The sequence below is a fragment of the Macrobrachium rosenbergii genome, chromosome 6 (genome assembly GCF_040412425.1).
Source record: "Macrobrachium rosenbergii isolate ZJJX-2024 chromosome 6, ASM4041242v1, whole genome shotgun sequence".
NCBI lineage: Eukaryota > Metazoa > Arthropoda > Malacostraca > Decapoda > Palaemonidae > Macrobrachium > Macrobrachium rosenbergii.
Window position 1 is genome coordinate 16,249,299 of NC_089746.1, and position 12,896 is coordinate 16,262,194.

Below are 12,896 nucleotides of genomic sequence, written 5' to 3' on the forward strand. Positions count from 1 at the left end.
TATTTGTATATATATATATACTCGTATATATATATATATAATGTTTATATAATATGCATATATATATATATATATATATATATATATATATATATATATATATATATATATATATATATATATATATATATATATATATATATATATATATATATATCGCCACGCCTGCCTATCCTCCCCAGATTAAATGACACCTTGCCTTTTCCTTTGCAGCACCCACCTGTCATTCCCACATGGATCTTCGTCTCTCTCTCACCCACCCACCACATGGACCATCACTCTCTCCCCCTTCCCCATCACTATCCATTCCATGGATCCTTAAATCTACTTCTCAAACCACCGATCTCTTTCCTTCCACCTCATTCATGAAGGATACTCATGGATCCTTAACTTTCTCCCTAGCAGTACTCGTCAAAGGATACTCTCCTTCCTCCCCAGCTATCCCCTACTGAGGACACCCCTCCCCTCTCTCCCCCCCCACCCCGTACCTCCTTCCCCTCCCCTTCCCCTACCTACTTCCCTGTCGAAGAGAATAGCACTGCAGAGAAATGCCTCCTCTTCAGTCAACAAAGCCCAAGGAAGATTGGAATCTATGGTTGCGATAAATCCCAGGAAACGAGACCTCTTAGAAACCTCTCAAAGAGAGAGAGAGAGAGAGAGAGAGAGAGAGAGAGAGAGAGAGAGAGAGAGCCTTTGAGCCGTATCCACAACCCAAAGTGAGAGAGAGAGAGAGAGAGAGAGAGAGAGAGAGAGAGAGAGAGAGAGAGAGAGAGAGTGCAAAGGAGATGGGAAGGAGGGAAGATGGAGTAAAGAAGGAGGAGGAATTTAAGAGAGAGAGAGAGAGAGAGAGAGAGTGCCTGTGTGTGTAAAGGAGTTGGGAAAGAGGCAAGTTTGCGTAAGGGAACAGCAGGAAGAGGAATTTAAAATGAAAGAGTAAAAGAGAAATGAGATGGATAGAAGAAGCAGTAAAATAATGAGTTAAAAGAGTCGAAGTATAGAGAATCATGATAGAAAAATAAGGAAAATTCGTTAAATATGATACAGAATTGACAGAAATACTGGATGAGAAGGAAAGAAGGAAAGGACATAACCAATCAGACCTAAAGAAGTGGAGAAAATTGCATACAAATAGCAAGAACAGGAGTAAATCCAAACTAAGTAAAAACAAAACAGTACAAGAAATCATAAATGAATTTGAAAGTAACAGAGACAGGAGAATTTTTTTGTAAAAGGTGAAAAGAAAAGTGGATAAAAAAGGATTATATATAAAATCAACAAGAATCAGAGTAAATAAGCTCAAAAGAACAACAGAACTGTCAAGGTAATCATAAGTAAAATTGAGAGAAACAGAATTAGGAGAATTTTTTTTTGTAAAAGGAAAAAATAGAGTGAGGAAGAAGAAACAAAGAATAAATAAATCCTAATATTAATGTGGTGAAACCAATACCGGATGGATGTCCGGTCTCCAGTCCCTGGTTTCTGGTCTCTGGTCTCCTGCCTTTGGTTTCCGGTCTCTGGTCCCTAGATGGTCTCCGGTCTCCAGTCCCTGGTTTCTGGTCTCTGGCCTCCAGTCCCCCGATCTCGGGTCCCCGGTCCTTGGTCTCCGGTCTCTGGTCTCGAGACGGTCTCTGCGCTTCGGTCTCTGGTTTGAGGTCTCAGGTCCCCAGTCCCTCGTGTTAGGTCTCCTCCCTCCGGTCTCTGGTTCCCAGTCCCTCGTCTCCGGTCTCTGGTCTCTGGTCTCCCTTTTGTTCCACCCTCACGCTCGGCAGCGGCTGGCTGACGGCAGTTTCATTCCACCGTTATGCATAGCATTTCGTCCATTTGACGATAGCCCGAGAAAGCCTTTGTAAATCACTCTATGGGTAAGGCTTTTAGCTGTCGCGGGGAAAGGGCGCTGTAAAAGGCTGTGTATATTTACATAGAGGTGAGTAAATGTTTTGGGGGGAGGGTAGGTTAAAGTGAGGTTATTTAAGGGGGTTGGGGGGTTGGGGAGTTTGGGAAGGCACAAAACGTAAAGATTTATTTCGGGGTTAAAAGGAGTTACTTACGAAGGGCCTGTGATCGAGAAAGCCAGTTTTGTTTACCAAGATTACCCAGTTTACCAAACTCCTCCTCCTACCCCTTCCCGTCCTCTTCCTCCTCCCCCTCCTCCTCTTCCTCCTCCTCCTCCTCCTCCTCTTCTTCTTCTTCTTCTTCTTCTTCTTCCTGGTCCCTATCAAGTTCTCTTCTTCCTGGTCCCTATCAAGTTCTCTCAGTCTCCTCACTTCAACTTCCCTTTCCAGATTAATGTTGGTGAGGTCGAATTTTTCTTGACTCTTTCTCTCTCTCTCTCTCTCTCTCTCTCCCCGTCCGTAACTTGGGCGTTCTAATCAAACTTTACATAAACTTCCCTGACGTATATCCTCTCCGTCTAGCGGACCCAATCCGGCGGAACGGAGGACCCCCCCGAAATTTTATTGGCAGAGATCTGGGACCTAAGAACAAGGTCCTTGGCAGCTTTGTTTTCTCCACTGTTGACTTTTGGAAGCTTCTGGACGGGGGAGGGGAGACTGGGGGTTACCGGAAGCTTCTATAGGGGGGCGGGAAGAGGGAGGGGAGGAGGGGGAGGGAAGGAGTGCGATCTCGTCTCCCCCGACGATATTGTAAGCATAGATATCCGATGCTAACTAGATCCGGACGTCCCTCCGTGTCTGTCAGACTTTGCCTGCTTCCATTTTTCTGTCTGTCTTTTCGATTCCAGTTCTTCTGGGCATGTTTCTTTTTTGGAATCAATTCTGCTTCGAAATCAATGTCTCTTTTGGAATCAATTGTCCTTCGAAATCAATTCTCTTTCGAAATCAATTCTCCTTCGAAAAGTGTCCCCCGTGAATTCCATTTCAATTTGAGGGCGATATTTTTGGGTGATCGGAATTGATTTCATGCAGGAAAGATTCTGAGAGTTTTATTATCCGTTGAGTGCAGGTGTGACTACAGGATTATGCTGCAGTGCTGGACATTCTCTCTCTCTCTCTCTCTCTCTCTCTCTCTCTCTCTCTCTCTCTCTCTCTCTCTCTCTCTCTCTCTCTCAATTTTTATAATCCGTTTAGTGCAGGTGTGACTACACGATTATACTGCAGTGCTGGACATTCTCTCTCTCTCTCTCTCTCTCTCTCTCTCTCTCTCTCTCTCTCTCTCTCTGAAGCCGTGCGTCTTATTCCCAGTGTATATTAGTCTGTAATTTTTAGTAATGGCCTTAGTGACGTCCCTTTCCAATCCTCTTATGTCTCTCCATTCTCAGCCTTTTGAATTTCCTTCCTTGTCACCTTTTCCTTGGGCTTCCTTTTGACAAAATGTCGTTGTTTTATTTTCAATCAGAACCGGAAAAAACGTAAATTAAGACTATTTCTATGAGTGTGTCAAAATATACATTTTCTTATATATTTCTTATATATTTATTATTTTGTTAATTTATTTTATTCTTTTTTAATAAGTCAGCTCTTCTTTTTGTATTCCCCATTACCTTCTGTTACTCCTTTCGAGTGAACACCATATTATTCTTTGGAAGCTTGAATTTCAAGCCAGTGACCCCGTGGTGGGCTTGTTCCACATGACTCAGGGCGGCATCTACTGGCACCCCGGATGAGCGAACCAATCAGGAACGTCCATCTGCGGGCAGCAACCCTCCGAATAATACACTCATTACAGTGCACTCCAGCGCACGCACGCAAGAGCACATACAACCATCACCGGGCGAGAGGAGGCTTCGCCCGAGAAGAATCGCCTCAGGCAGCCAATGAAAAATCGACCTGATCTGAGACCAACTATCTATACCGCCATGAGCACCCTGTGTCTTCTACCAACGAGCGCCCATTTCTGTCTTCTATGCCTTTGAAGGACTCTACTACTCAAATTCTTCTTTTCCCATCTGTTGGCCTCTCCCACCAGCCACACGGCACACTCACTGCTATCATACTTTTATCCTCATCTGATGGGTACCTTAGGGTTCAAAGAGGCTGCAACCTTGCCTGTTAAATCTTTTCACTTCAAAATCGCCCCCACCAAAATCACTTTCATGCATCATGATAAAGTTTTCATCTAACCTACCCATCTCACAGACTCATCAACATAGAGTTACGGGCTGTTCTAGGAGCAAGAGCCCGTGCTGGCACAAGGCCAGCTAAATCTGAAACAACAACAACAACAACCCTGTGTCTCCAGACTCATCCCAACGTCCAGAAGATGACTATCGAGCTGGTCGAAACATGTCGACAGAAAAAGTACGAAAAATACCAGACAGACGTCAGAAAAATAATAAAGAAATACCATCAGGAGAATCTACGGATTCACATCCCAGGTTTCAGTAACCTACTGCAATGCTTTAAAACAACGAATTTCTGTTGTAAGAAATAGGCTGTTTCATCCATCGAAATATGAACATTGGACAATTATTGACCAATATTGATGTGCAGGAAAAGCGAATTATTAGAAGAATTGAGAAAACTCAGTATAAAATCAATTCGCAAAATGTAGCCATTTTATTCAACAACAACAACATTAATAATAATAATAATAATAATAATAATAATAATAATAATAATATGACTTCCACAAGAAATGCGTGGTTGATGCTTATTTTCATTCCCCCATATTTATTGCGGAATATTGTCTATGTTCTGTTTTCTCCAGTCTATTTACCGTTTTTCATAATTACGGAAATTATTAATTTCTAGCTAATAATTTATGATAAAAGCGCGACAAAACATTATTTTCTACAACCAGTCGTCTTGAAGATGACACATTGGTGTTGACCTCGGCTCCCTAGGTTAGGTTAGGTTAGGTTAAGATGTATCCTTGTAAGTACCCCTGCCCTACTCGAAAGCGTAGGTATGGATTGTCCACAGAGGGCGATGTCCCCTTCCTGGTAAGACCCTGTGTCCTAGGTTAGGTTAGAGAGAAAGTTAAGATACGATCTGTCATTGTTGCTGACGACCTTATTTTTTTGAGGGATCCAGTATTACCGATAAAACCATTGAGTCTCTCTCTCTCTCTCTCTCTCTCTCTCTCTCTCTCTCTCTCTCTCTCTCTCTCTCTCGGGGCCTCCTCGTTATCGCCTCCAGTAGGTAAAGGAGAATCCTCCCGTCCCCACCGACCATTCCTTCCTCCGTCTTAACCAATATCCTATTCCCGCAATGCCAAGCTGTAACAAGCATCCTTTGCATTTTCTTCACGACCCTCTCCCCCCCCCCCCTCCTCCTCCCTAACCCCTCCCCTCCCCCCTCCCTCCCCTTCCCTTCCCTTCCCTTCCTTCCCTTCCCTTTCCTGTCCCCTACTTAATTTTATTTCCACCTTTCCCTTCTCCTCTTCCCTCTCCCTTTCCTTCCCCTCCCCTCTCTCCCCTTCTCCCCTCCTCTTCCACTCTTCCTCTCTTCTCTTCCTCTTCCTCTTCTCCCCTCCATCTCCCTTCCCTTCTCCCCTCCTCCCCTATCCCTCCCCTCCTCCCCTTCCCATCTTCCTTCCCTTTTCCCTCCCCTTCCTTTCCCATCCCCCTCCTCCCCTACCCCTCCCCTCCCATTCCCATCTTCCTCTTTTTCCATCCCCTTCCTTTCCCATCCCACTCACTCCTCCCCTACCCTCCGCCTCCCCTCCCATCACATCCCCCTTCCCTCCCCTCCCATACCTCTTCCCTTCCCCTCCTTCTCCCCTCCTCCCTTCCTCCCTCTTCCCCTCCCCTGTCGCCTGCCCCTATTTCATTTTGTTTCCCGCCCCGTCCTCCCCTCCCACCCCCCTTCCCCTCTCCCTCCCATTTCCCTTCCCCTCCCCAGCCCATTACCTCATTTTGTTTATTCGCCGTAACTGGCAATCGCTGATGGACGGTTACGGGCCACACCTGATTTTGGGTAATGATGCACCCGAGTTATTCTTCCTCCCTCCTCCTCCTCCTCCTCCTCCTCCTCCTTATCTTCTTCTTCTTCTTCTTCTTCTTCTTCTTCTTCTTCTTGTCCTTTCCTTTTATATGCCAGAACAGAACAAAGTTATGTTTTCCTCCTCCTCCTCCTCCTCCTCCTCTTCTTCCTCTTTGTGTCCTTTCCTTTAATGTACCAGAGCAGAATTATCTTTTTCCTTTTCCTCCTCTTCTTCTTCTTATTCTTCTTCTTTCCATTTATGTACCAGAGCATAGTTATTTTTATCCTCCTCCTCCTCTTCTTCTTCCTCTTCTTCTTTCTTCGCCTTCCTCTTCTTCGTCTTGTTCTTCTTACGCTTTCTTTATTCTGCTCCCTTTTTACCTTCCTAATATCCCCTTGCCCGTTAATAGCTGTTTAGTGTCCTCCACTCGGAAGCTGTGGACTACGTCTAATGCTTAGAGACGCTTGTAATTTTCCTTTAACATATTTTTTTATTCTTCTTCTTCTTCTTCTTCTTCTTCTTCTTCTTCTTCTTTCTCTTTGTTCTTAATTATTATTATTCTTCTTATTATTATTATTATTATTATTATTAAATACTTTTTCTATTTTTGAGAATAAAGTTTCTAGTTTATTATTATTATTATTATTATTATTATTATTATTATTATTATTATTATTATTATTATTATTATTATTATTATTAGGGAAAAAGTTTCCAGTTTAAACTACAATCCGAATTATCGAATGTAGTCATTACTTACGGTGAAATATTATAGATATTATTTTCAACAATACTGACAGTGTCTGAAAGAAATCATACCTCTCTCTCTCTCTCTCTCTCTCTCTCTCTCTCTCTCTCTCTCTCTCTCTCTCTCTCTCTCTCTTCTCGTTGTCAGAAAGAAAAGAATATCCATATTCAAATGGGGAAAAAAAATATGCACCAAACACACAAATTCAATTCCAATTAATTTAAAATAAGTGGAAAATGCGCCGAAGATCGAGTTTTCTGTACAGCTGCTAAAGCGTATATAGATCTATCTTTCGGTGGTCTCAGTATAATGCTGTATGAGCGGCAGCCCATGAAACTTTTACCCCGGCTCCGTGGTGGCCTGCCCTATATAATTGCCAGAGGCACGATTATGGCTAACTTTAACCTTAAATAAAATAAAAACTACTAAGGCCAGAGGGTTGCAATTTGGTATGTTTGATGATTGGAGGGTGGATGATCAACATACCAATTTGCAGCCCTCTAGACTCAGTAGCTTTTAAGATCTAAGGGCGGAGAGACAAAGTGCGGACAGAATAAAGTGCGGACAGAAAACTAAAATGGTGAAGCATTATCCTCCTTATTCACAAACAGCGCATGACCTAAAGCAAATAACCTATGACCTGAAGGCGAAACGTATGGTCTCATAAACATTAAAATCTTCCCCACACGACGCCCCAAGCCTCTCTCTCTCTCTCTCTCTCTCTCTCTCTCTCTCTCTCTCTCTCTCTCTCTCTCTCTCTCTCTCTCTCTCTCTCTCTCTCTCTGCGTCAGGTTCATGGCACTGGGGTCTCTTCATTCCCTTCTCCCTTATTTGCACATAGTTACTTACGTCCTCTCCCCAGTATAATTTACATTTTATTTACTTCCGGTAAAATATATTCGGAGTATTTCATGACGTTTGTTTTAAGGTCCTAGTCTCATTTAGCACTGCAAACTCCTTCTCGCTCTGAATAGTCCCTGGGAGGTGGTGGTGGTGGGGTTGGGGGAGAGAAGTGGGAGGGGGGGAAAATTCGTCCAAGGTTTATGGATGGTGGAGAAGGCGTGATTAACGATAATGAATATGATGATAATGATGATTGTGAGAGGAATTTGATGATGGTGGTAAGGGAAAGTTCGTTGCTCGCCTGACTTGGTATGAATGAAATCTGCTCTCTCATCATTAGTTATGACAGCGATTGAGATCGTAATGATAGTGATGATTATAATGATGATGATTATGATGATGAAATAATATCCTTCTTGAAGATTTGCTACCTTCGGATCTTGTAACAAAGACCAGTGGATCTCTCTCTCTCTCTCTCTCTCTCTCTCTCTCTCTCTCTCTCTCTCCTCCTCTCCTCCTCCTCCTCCTCCTCCTCTCTCTCTTCTCTTCTTCTTTCTTCTTCTTCCTCCTCCTCTTCTCTCTCTCTCTCTCTCTCTCTCTCTCTCTCTCTCTCTCTCTCTCTCTCTCTAGAAAACCTACCAACCTACCTACCAGTCTACGACTAATAATCTTTTCATAACTTTGAAAATCCCCCTCCCCCCAAAAAAAATCCAGACGAAATGTTAAAGCTCATTTTCCAGAAGGGCCGTTGTAAAGTTTATCATCCTGCGCTTCGACCATAGATCATCATATTCGGAAATATCATTTCAGGCAGGCCTAACGGCAGGTCGCGTTCAGTGAACGTCGAGGGGAGGTAGGGAGAAAGCGCTGCCTTAGGTTTTTTCTGGGATGGTTGCTTGCTTGTTTGTTGATGGAAAATCCTGAGGATTTTTTCGACGGTGTTTTGTGTGAGATAAATGGGTTTCGAAAGATGATGTGTGTATTCTTCTCTCTCTCTCTCTCTGTCTCTCTGTCTCTCAGAGGAGTATGTCAGTGATGTTGTGTGCAAAATAAATGTTTTGCACATTGATGTGCTTCGCTGTCGAACTTCTCAGTTCCAGAGGTCCTTTATTCCTCACACCGTTGGACTGTGGAACAGCCTCCCAGAGGATGTCTTGCAATTGGAACTTCAAAAGTTCAAGCGAAAATGCGATGCATTACTACCCTAATACTATTCTCCTTGCATTTTAATACATTTTCATCTATTTATTAATTTCCTTTTTTTCTTTTTAATAAGTGGTATCTCATCTTTCTGTATTTCCCTTTACTTCCTCTTACTTCTTCCTAATGAACGCCATATTCTTTGGAAGCTTGAATTTCAAGTCAATGGCCCCTTTCGTGGGCTTGATCCATATGAATAGGTTTCAACTTCTGAAGAATAATAATAATGATGTATATAGGATTTACTCTCTCTCTCTCTCTCTCTCTCTCTCTCTCACACACACACACACACACACACACACACACACACACACATAGACGTACAGAGAATAAGTTTAGGCATTATCGATTCCGCCCAATATACTTAAACAATATGATTATACGTACATAAATCGGTGCGCACACGTGCATATTTAAATGATCATGTGATGCGCTCTTGCGCGCCTCTTCCATTCAACCTAAATGTACATAGGATTTATCTGTAGTTCCCTTTTTTTCGCTTCTACAGTTTTTTGCGTTAATTTTGTTGAATATCTCTTCTTTTCCTCAAACATTTTCTTACAGTTATAAATTCTGATTCTTTATCATTTAGGTACCGCATTAGCCTGGGTCTCTGATATACCTAAAAAACGTCTCAATGCTATGCTACGAAAATATCTTTCATAATTCCTTGTTTACCATCGACTTTTCTTATCTTCCTCTTCTTCCCGACGACTCCTTGCGTTCGGAAAAACGGACATTTTTTTCAATCGAACGGGAAAAAAACGGACCTTTTTCATTCAAACGGGAAAAAACGGACATTTTTTCGGTCAAACGGACAAAACGGACCTTTTTCATTCAAACTGAAAAAAGTGGACCTTTTTCAGTCAAACGGACAAAACGGACCTTTTTCAATCAAACGGAAAAAATGGACCTTTTTCAATCAAACGGAAAAAGGACCTTTTCAATCAAACGAAAAAAACGGAAAAAACGGAAAAAACGACCTTTTTCAATCAAACGGGACCTTTTTCAATCAAACGGAAAAAATGGACCTTTTTCAATCAAACTTTTTCAAATCAAACGGAAAAAAGGAAAAAATGGACTTTTTCAATCAAACGGAAAAAACGGACCTTTTTCAATCAAACGGAAAAAACGGACTTTTTCAATCAAACGGAAAAAACGGACCTTTTTCAATCAAACGGAAAAAACGGACCTTTTTCAATCAAACGGAAAAAACGGACCTTTTTCAATCAAAACGGGAAAAACGGACCTTTTTCAATTGAACGGAAACAACGAACCCTTTTCAATCAAACGGAAAGAACGGACCTTTTTCAATCACACGGAAACAACGAACCCTTTTCAATCAAACGGAAAAAACGGACCATTTTCAATCACACGGAAACAACGAACCCTTTTCAATCAAACGGAAAAAACGGACCCTTTTCAACGAAACGGGAAAAACGGGCCCTTTTCAATCAAACGGACAAAACGGACCTTTTTCAATCAAAGGCGAAAAAAACTTACCTTTTTCAATCAAAGGGAAAACACGGAACTTTTTCAGTCAATCGGAAAAAACAGAAATTTTTTTCAAAATCAAACGTTGTTCGCTCAGTTAGAAGGACGTCGAGTGAAGCTACCGCAGGACGAGTTAGAGGCGACTCTGGCCGCGCCATAAAACCCATAAACATCTTATCAGCGACGTTATACAGGACATTATTTTCTCTCCTAAATGGACTGTCCCCAACGGATGGTCTCAGATGGCCCTAGGTGAACTATGTAGGACACGACCGTCTTTCAAAGTATTCTGTCCATAACTTGATGGATATTCCGATTATATTTGCATACGCCGGTTTCTCTTTTGGCGGTCAGGGAGACAGAAGTGTTTTTAGAATAAATTATTTAACCTTTACGATGAAAGTAAGCGAGATTTTGTAATGTTTATACTTTTTTTTTTTTACAGATGACCTTCCGTAAAATAAAAGACTCTTCCTTGAACATATATAATAAAATATAAGCTAGATTTTGTGATGTTTATGTTTTTTTTCTTTTTACAATGACCTTCTGTTTAACAGACCTTCCATTAACATTTATAATAAAAAAAATATTTGCATTGTTTATAAAGACATTTTTTTCTTTCTTTTTGTCTTTTTTTTTACAAATGGCCTTCCGTAAGAAAGACCTTCCATTAACATTTATAATAAAAAAAAATAAGCGAGATTTTGCCATGTCTATATGGTCTTTTTTATTATTATTATTATTTTTTTTTTTTACAAATAGCCTTCCATCGCGAAGTGTTATAAAGGTCACGTTTTTCGAAAAATGTTTAAAAACCAAGACAGGTTAAGCAGCAATAACGAGAGAGAGAGAGAGAGAGAGAGAGAGAGAGAGAGAGAGAGAGAGAGAGAGAGAGAGAGAGAGTTTTTCTTGTTTGAATGGTAACGTGATGTAATTTTTTTTATTCCAGTTGCCGGATTAGGAATCATTAACACGAGAGAGAGAGAGAGAGAGAGAGAGAGAGAGAGAGAGAGAGAGAGAGAGAGAGAGAGAGAGAGAGTTTCATGTCTGAATAGTCATGTAATGTATTTTTTTATTCCAGTTGCTGAAATAAGAATCATTAATACGAGAGAGAGAGAGAGAGAGAGAGAGAGAGAGAGAGAGAGAGAGAGAGAGAGAGAGAGAGAGAGAGAGAGTTTCATGTCTGAATAATCATGTAATGTATTTTTTTATTCCAAAATAAGAATCATTAATACGAGAGAGAGAGAATGGAGAGAGAGAGAGAGAGAGAGAGAGAGAGAGAGAGAGAGAGAGATTGTGTGTAAAAGTAATAAAAAATTGAATGGAGAGAGAGAGAGAGAGAGATTCCGAGTTTATTGTCGGCTTCTTCCCGTTAATTCTACCCGACCATATGTCATTAGTGCTAATGCTGTTGATTTATCATCTTCCTGAAGATCTAAAAAAGAGAAACTCGCAGTTCCTTTGACGAATCTACTCGCTATCTGCTCGTTGGTAGATGTGCTATTAGGGGAAACTACTCATTTTTTTGTTGCTCGTAAAGTAATACAGTCTCCAGAGCGATTTTTCGTAATGGGGAATGTTTTTCAAGTAATTGAGGTTTAGAGGGAAATGATGTTCTTTTTCACATAACTGTAATCTGTATGATTTAAGAGAATGATACAGGAAGTTTTCCATATGACTGGCTCTATTGCTTGTGTCTTCATTTATTTCATGAAAATCTAAAAATATAAAAAAAAAAAAATCTTCAGCTTTTTGTGTCCAAAACAATTGTCGACTGATAACTCTTGAGTGATGAAAGAATCTCCTTTCAGTATTATTATTATTATTATTATTATTATTATTATTATTATTATTATTATTATTATTATTATTATTATTATTATTATTATTATTATTATTTCGGTAGATGAAACCTATTCACATGGATAAGTGATAACATGCATGTTTATTTTACAAGATCAAAATGGAATTTTCAAGATTGCCAAAAACATTCCAGAATGTTGTTATTTTAAGGTCATCTGACAGTTCTTGCATTACATTTACACGGACCTCATCTTCATCATTCGATGATTTTCGAAAGATGCTTAAATCATGAAAATATGCACCTTAGCTAAGAGTTCCAGTGCTCTACAAATTTAGGTGCCAATGACCATTATATTAGTTACTATGCAATCCTGAATACCTTTCAGCCAGGCCCCATAAAACTCTTATCCGCGGCCCACGAAACTCAGCCACGGCCCGGTAGTGGCCTGTGTTGTTGGTACCTACAGCGCTGCCAGAAGCACGATTATGGCTAACTTTAACCTTAAATTAAATAAAAACTACTGAGACTAGAGGGCTGCAATTTGGTATGTTTGATGACTGGAGTGTGGATGATCAACATAGCAGTTTGCAGCCCTCTAGCCTCAGATGTTTTTAAGATCTGAGGGCGGACGGGCAGACAAAGCCGGCACAATAGTTTTCTTTTACAGACTACTAAAATGGCCAGTTATTTAAAATAAAATAAAAAATTACAAATATATTCTAGTCATCTCCGTTCAATTCGACGCTCGTGCAAACTGCTATATATCCACCCGATCATTTCCTGTCGCAATTGACAATACTGGTATAACTCACAACAAGCGGTTGTAGCTCCCAACAACCATTCGGACTCATATGAGAGTAATTTAGCCGCATGACTGTCCGCAGTTCATAAAAGTATCGGAAAACGTAGATATACACCGTTATT

The 12,896-nt window shown here is 40.9% G+C and overlaps 1 protein-coding gene across 1 annotated transcript in view; it reads right to left on the reverse strand.

Moving 5' to 3' along the window:
- Nucleotides 1–1,426: 1,426 nt before the first annotated feature.
- The window catches only part of LOC136839802 (uncharacterized), a 25,462-nt gene continuing 13,992 nt past the window's right edge, over nucleotides 1,427–12,896 (reverse strand). The window contains exons 2-4 of the mRNA XM_067106132.1: nucleotides 5,867–5,985; nucleotides 2,120–2,231; nucleotides 1,427–1,742 (exon numbers count right to left, since the gene is read on the reverse strand). Of these exons, the coding sequence (XP_066962233.1) occupies nucleotides 1,427–1,742; nucleotides 2,120–2,231; nucleotides 5,867–5,985 (547 nt within the window). The remainder of the gene's footprint in view (nucleotides 1,743–2,119; nucleotides 2,232–5,866; nucleotides 5,986–12,896) is intronic.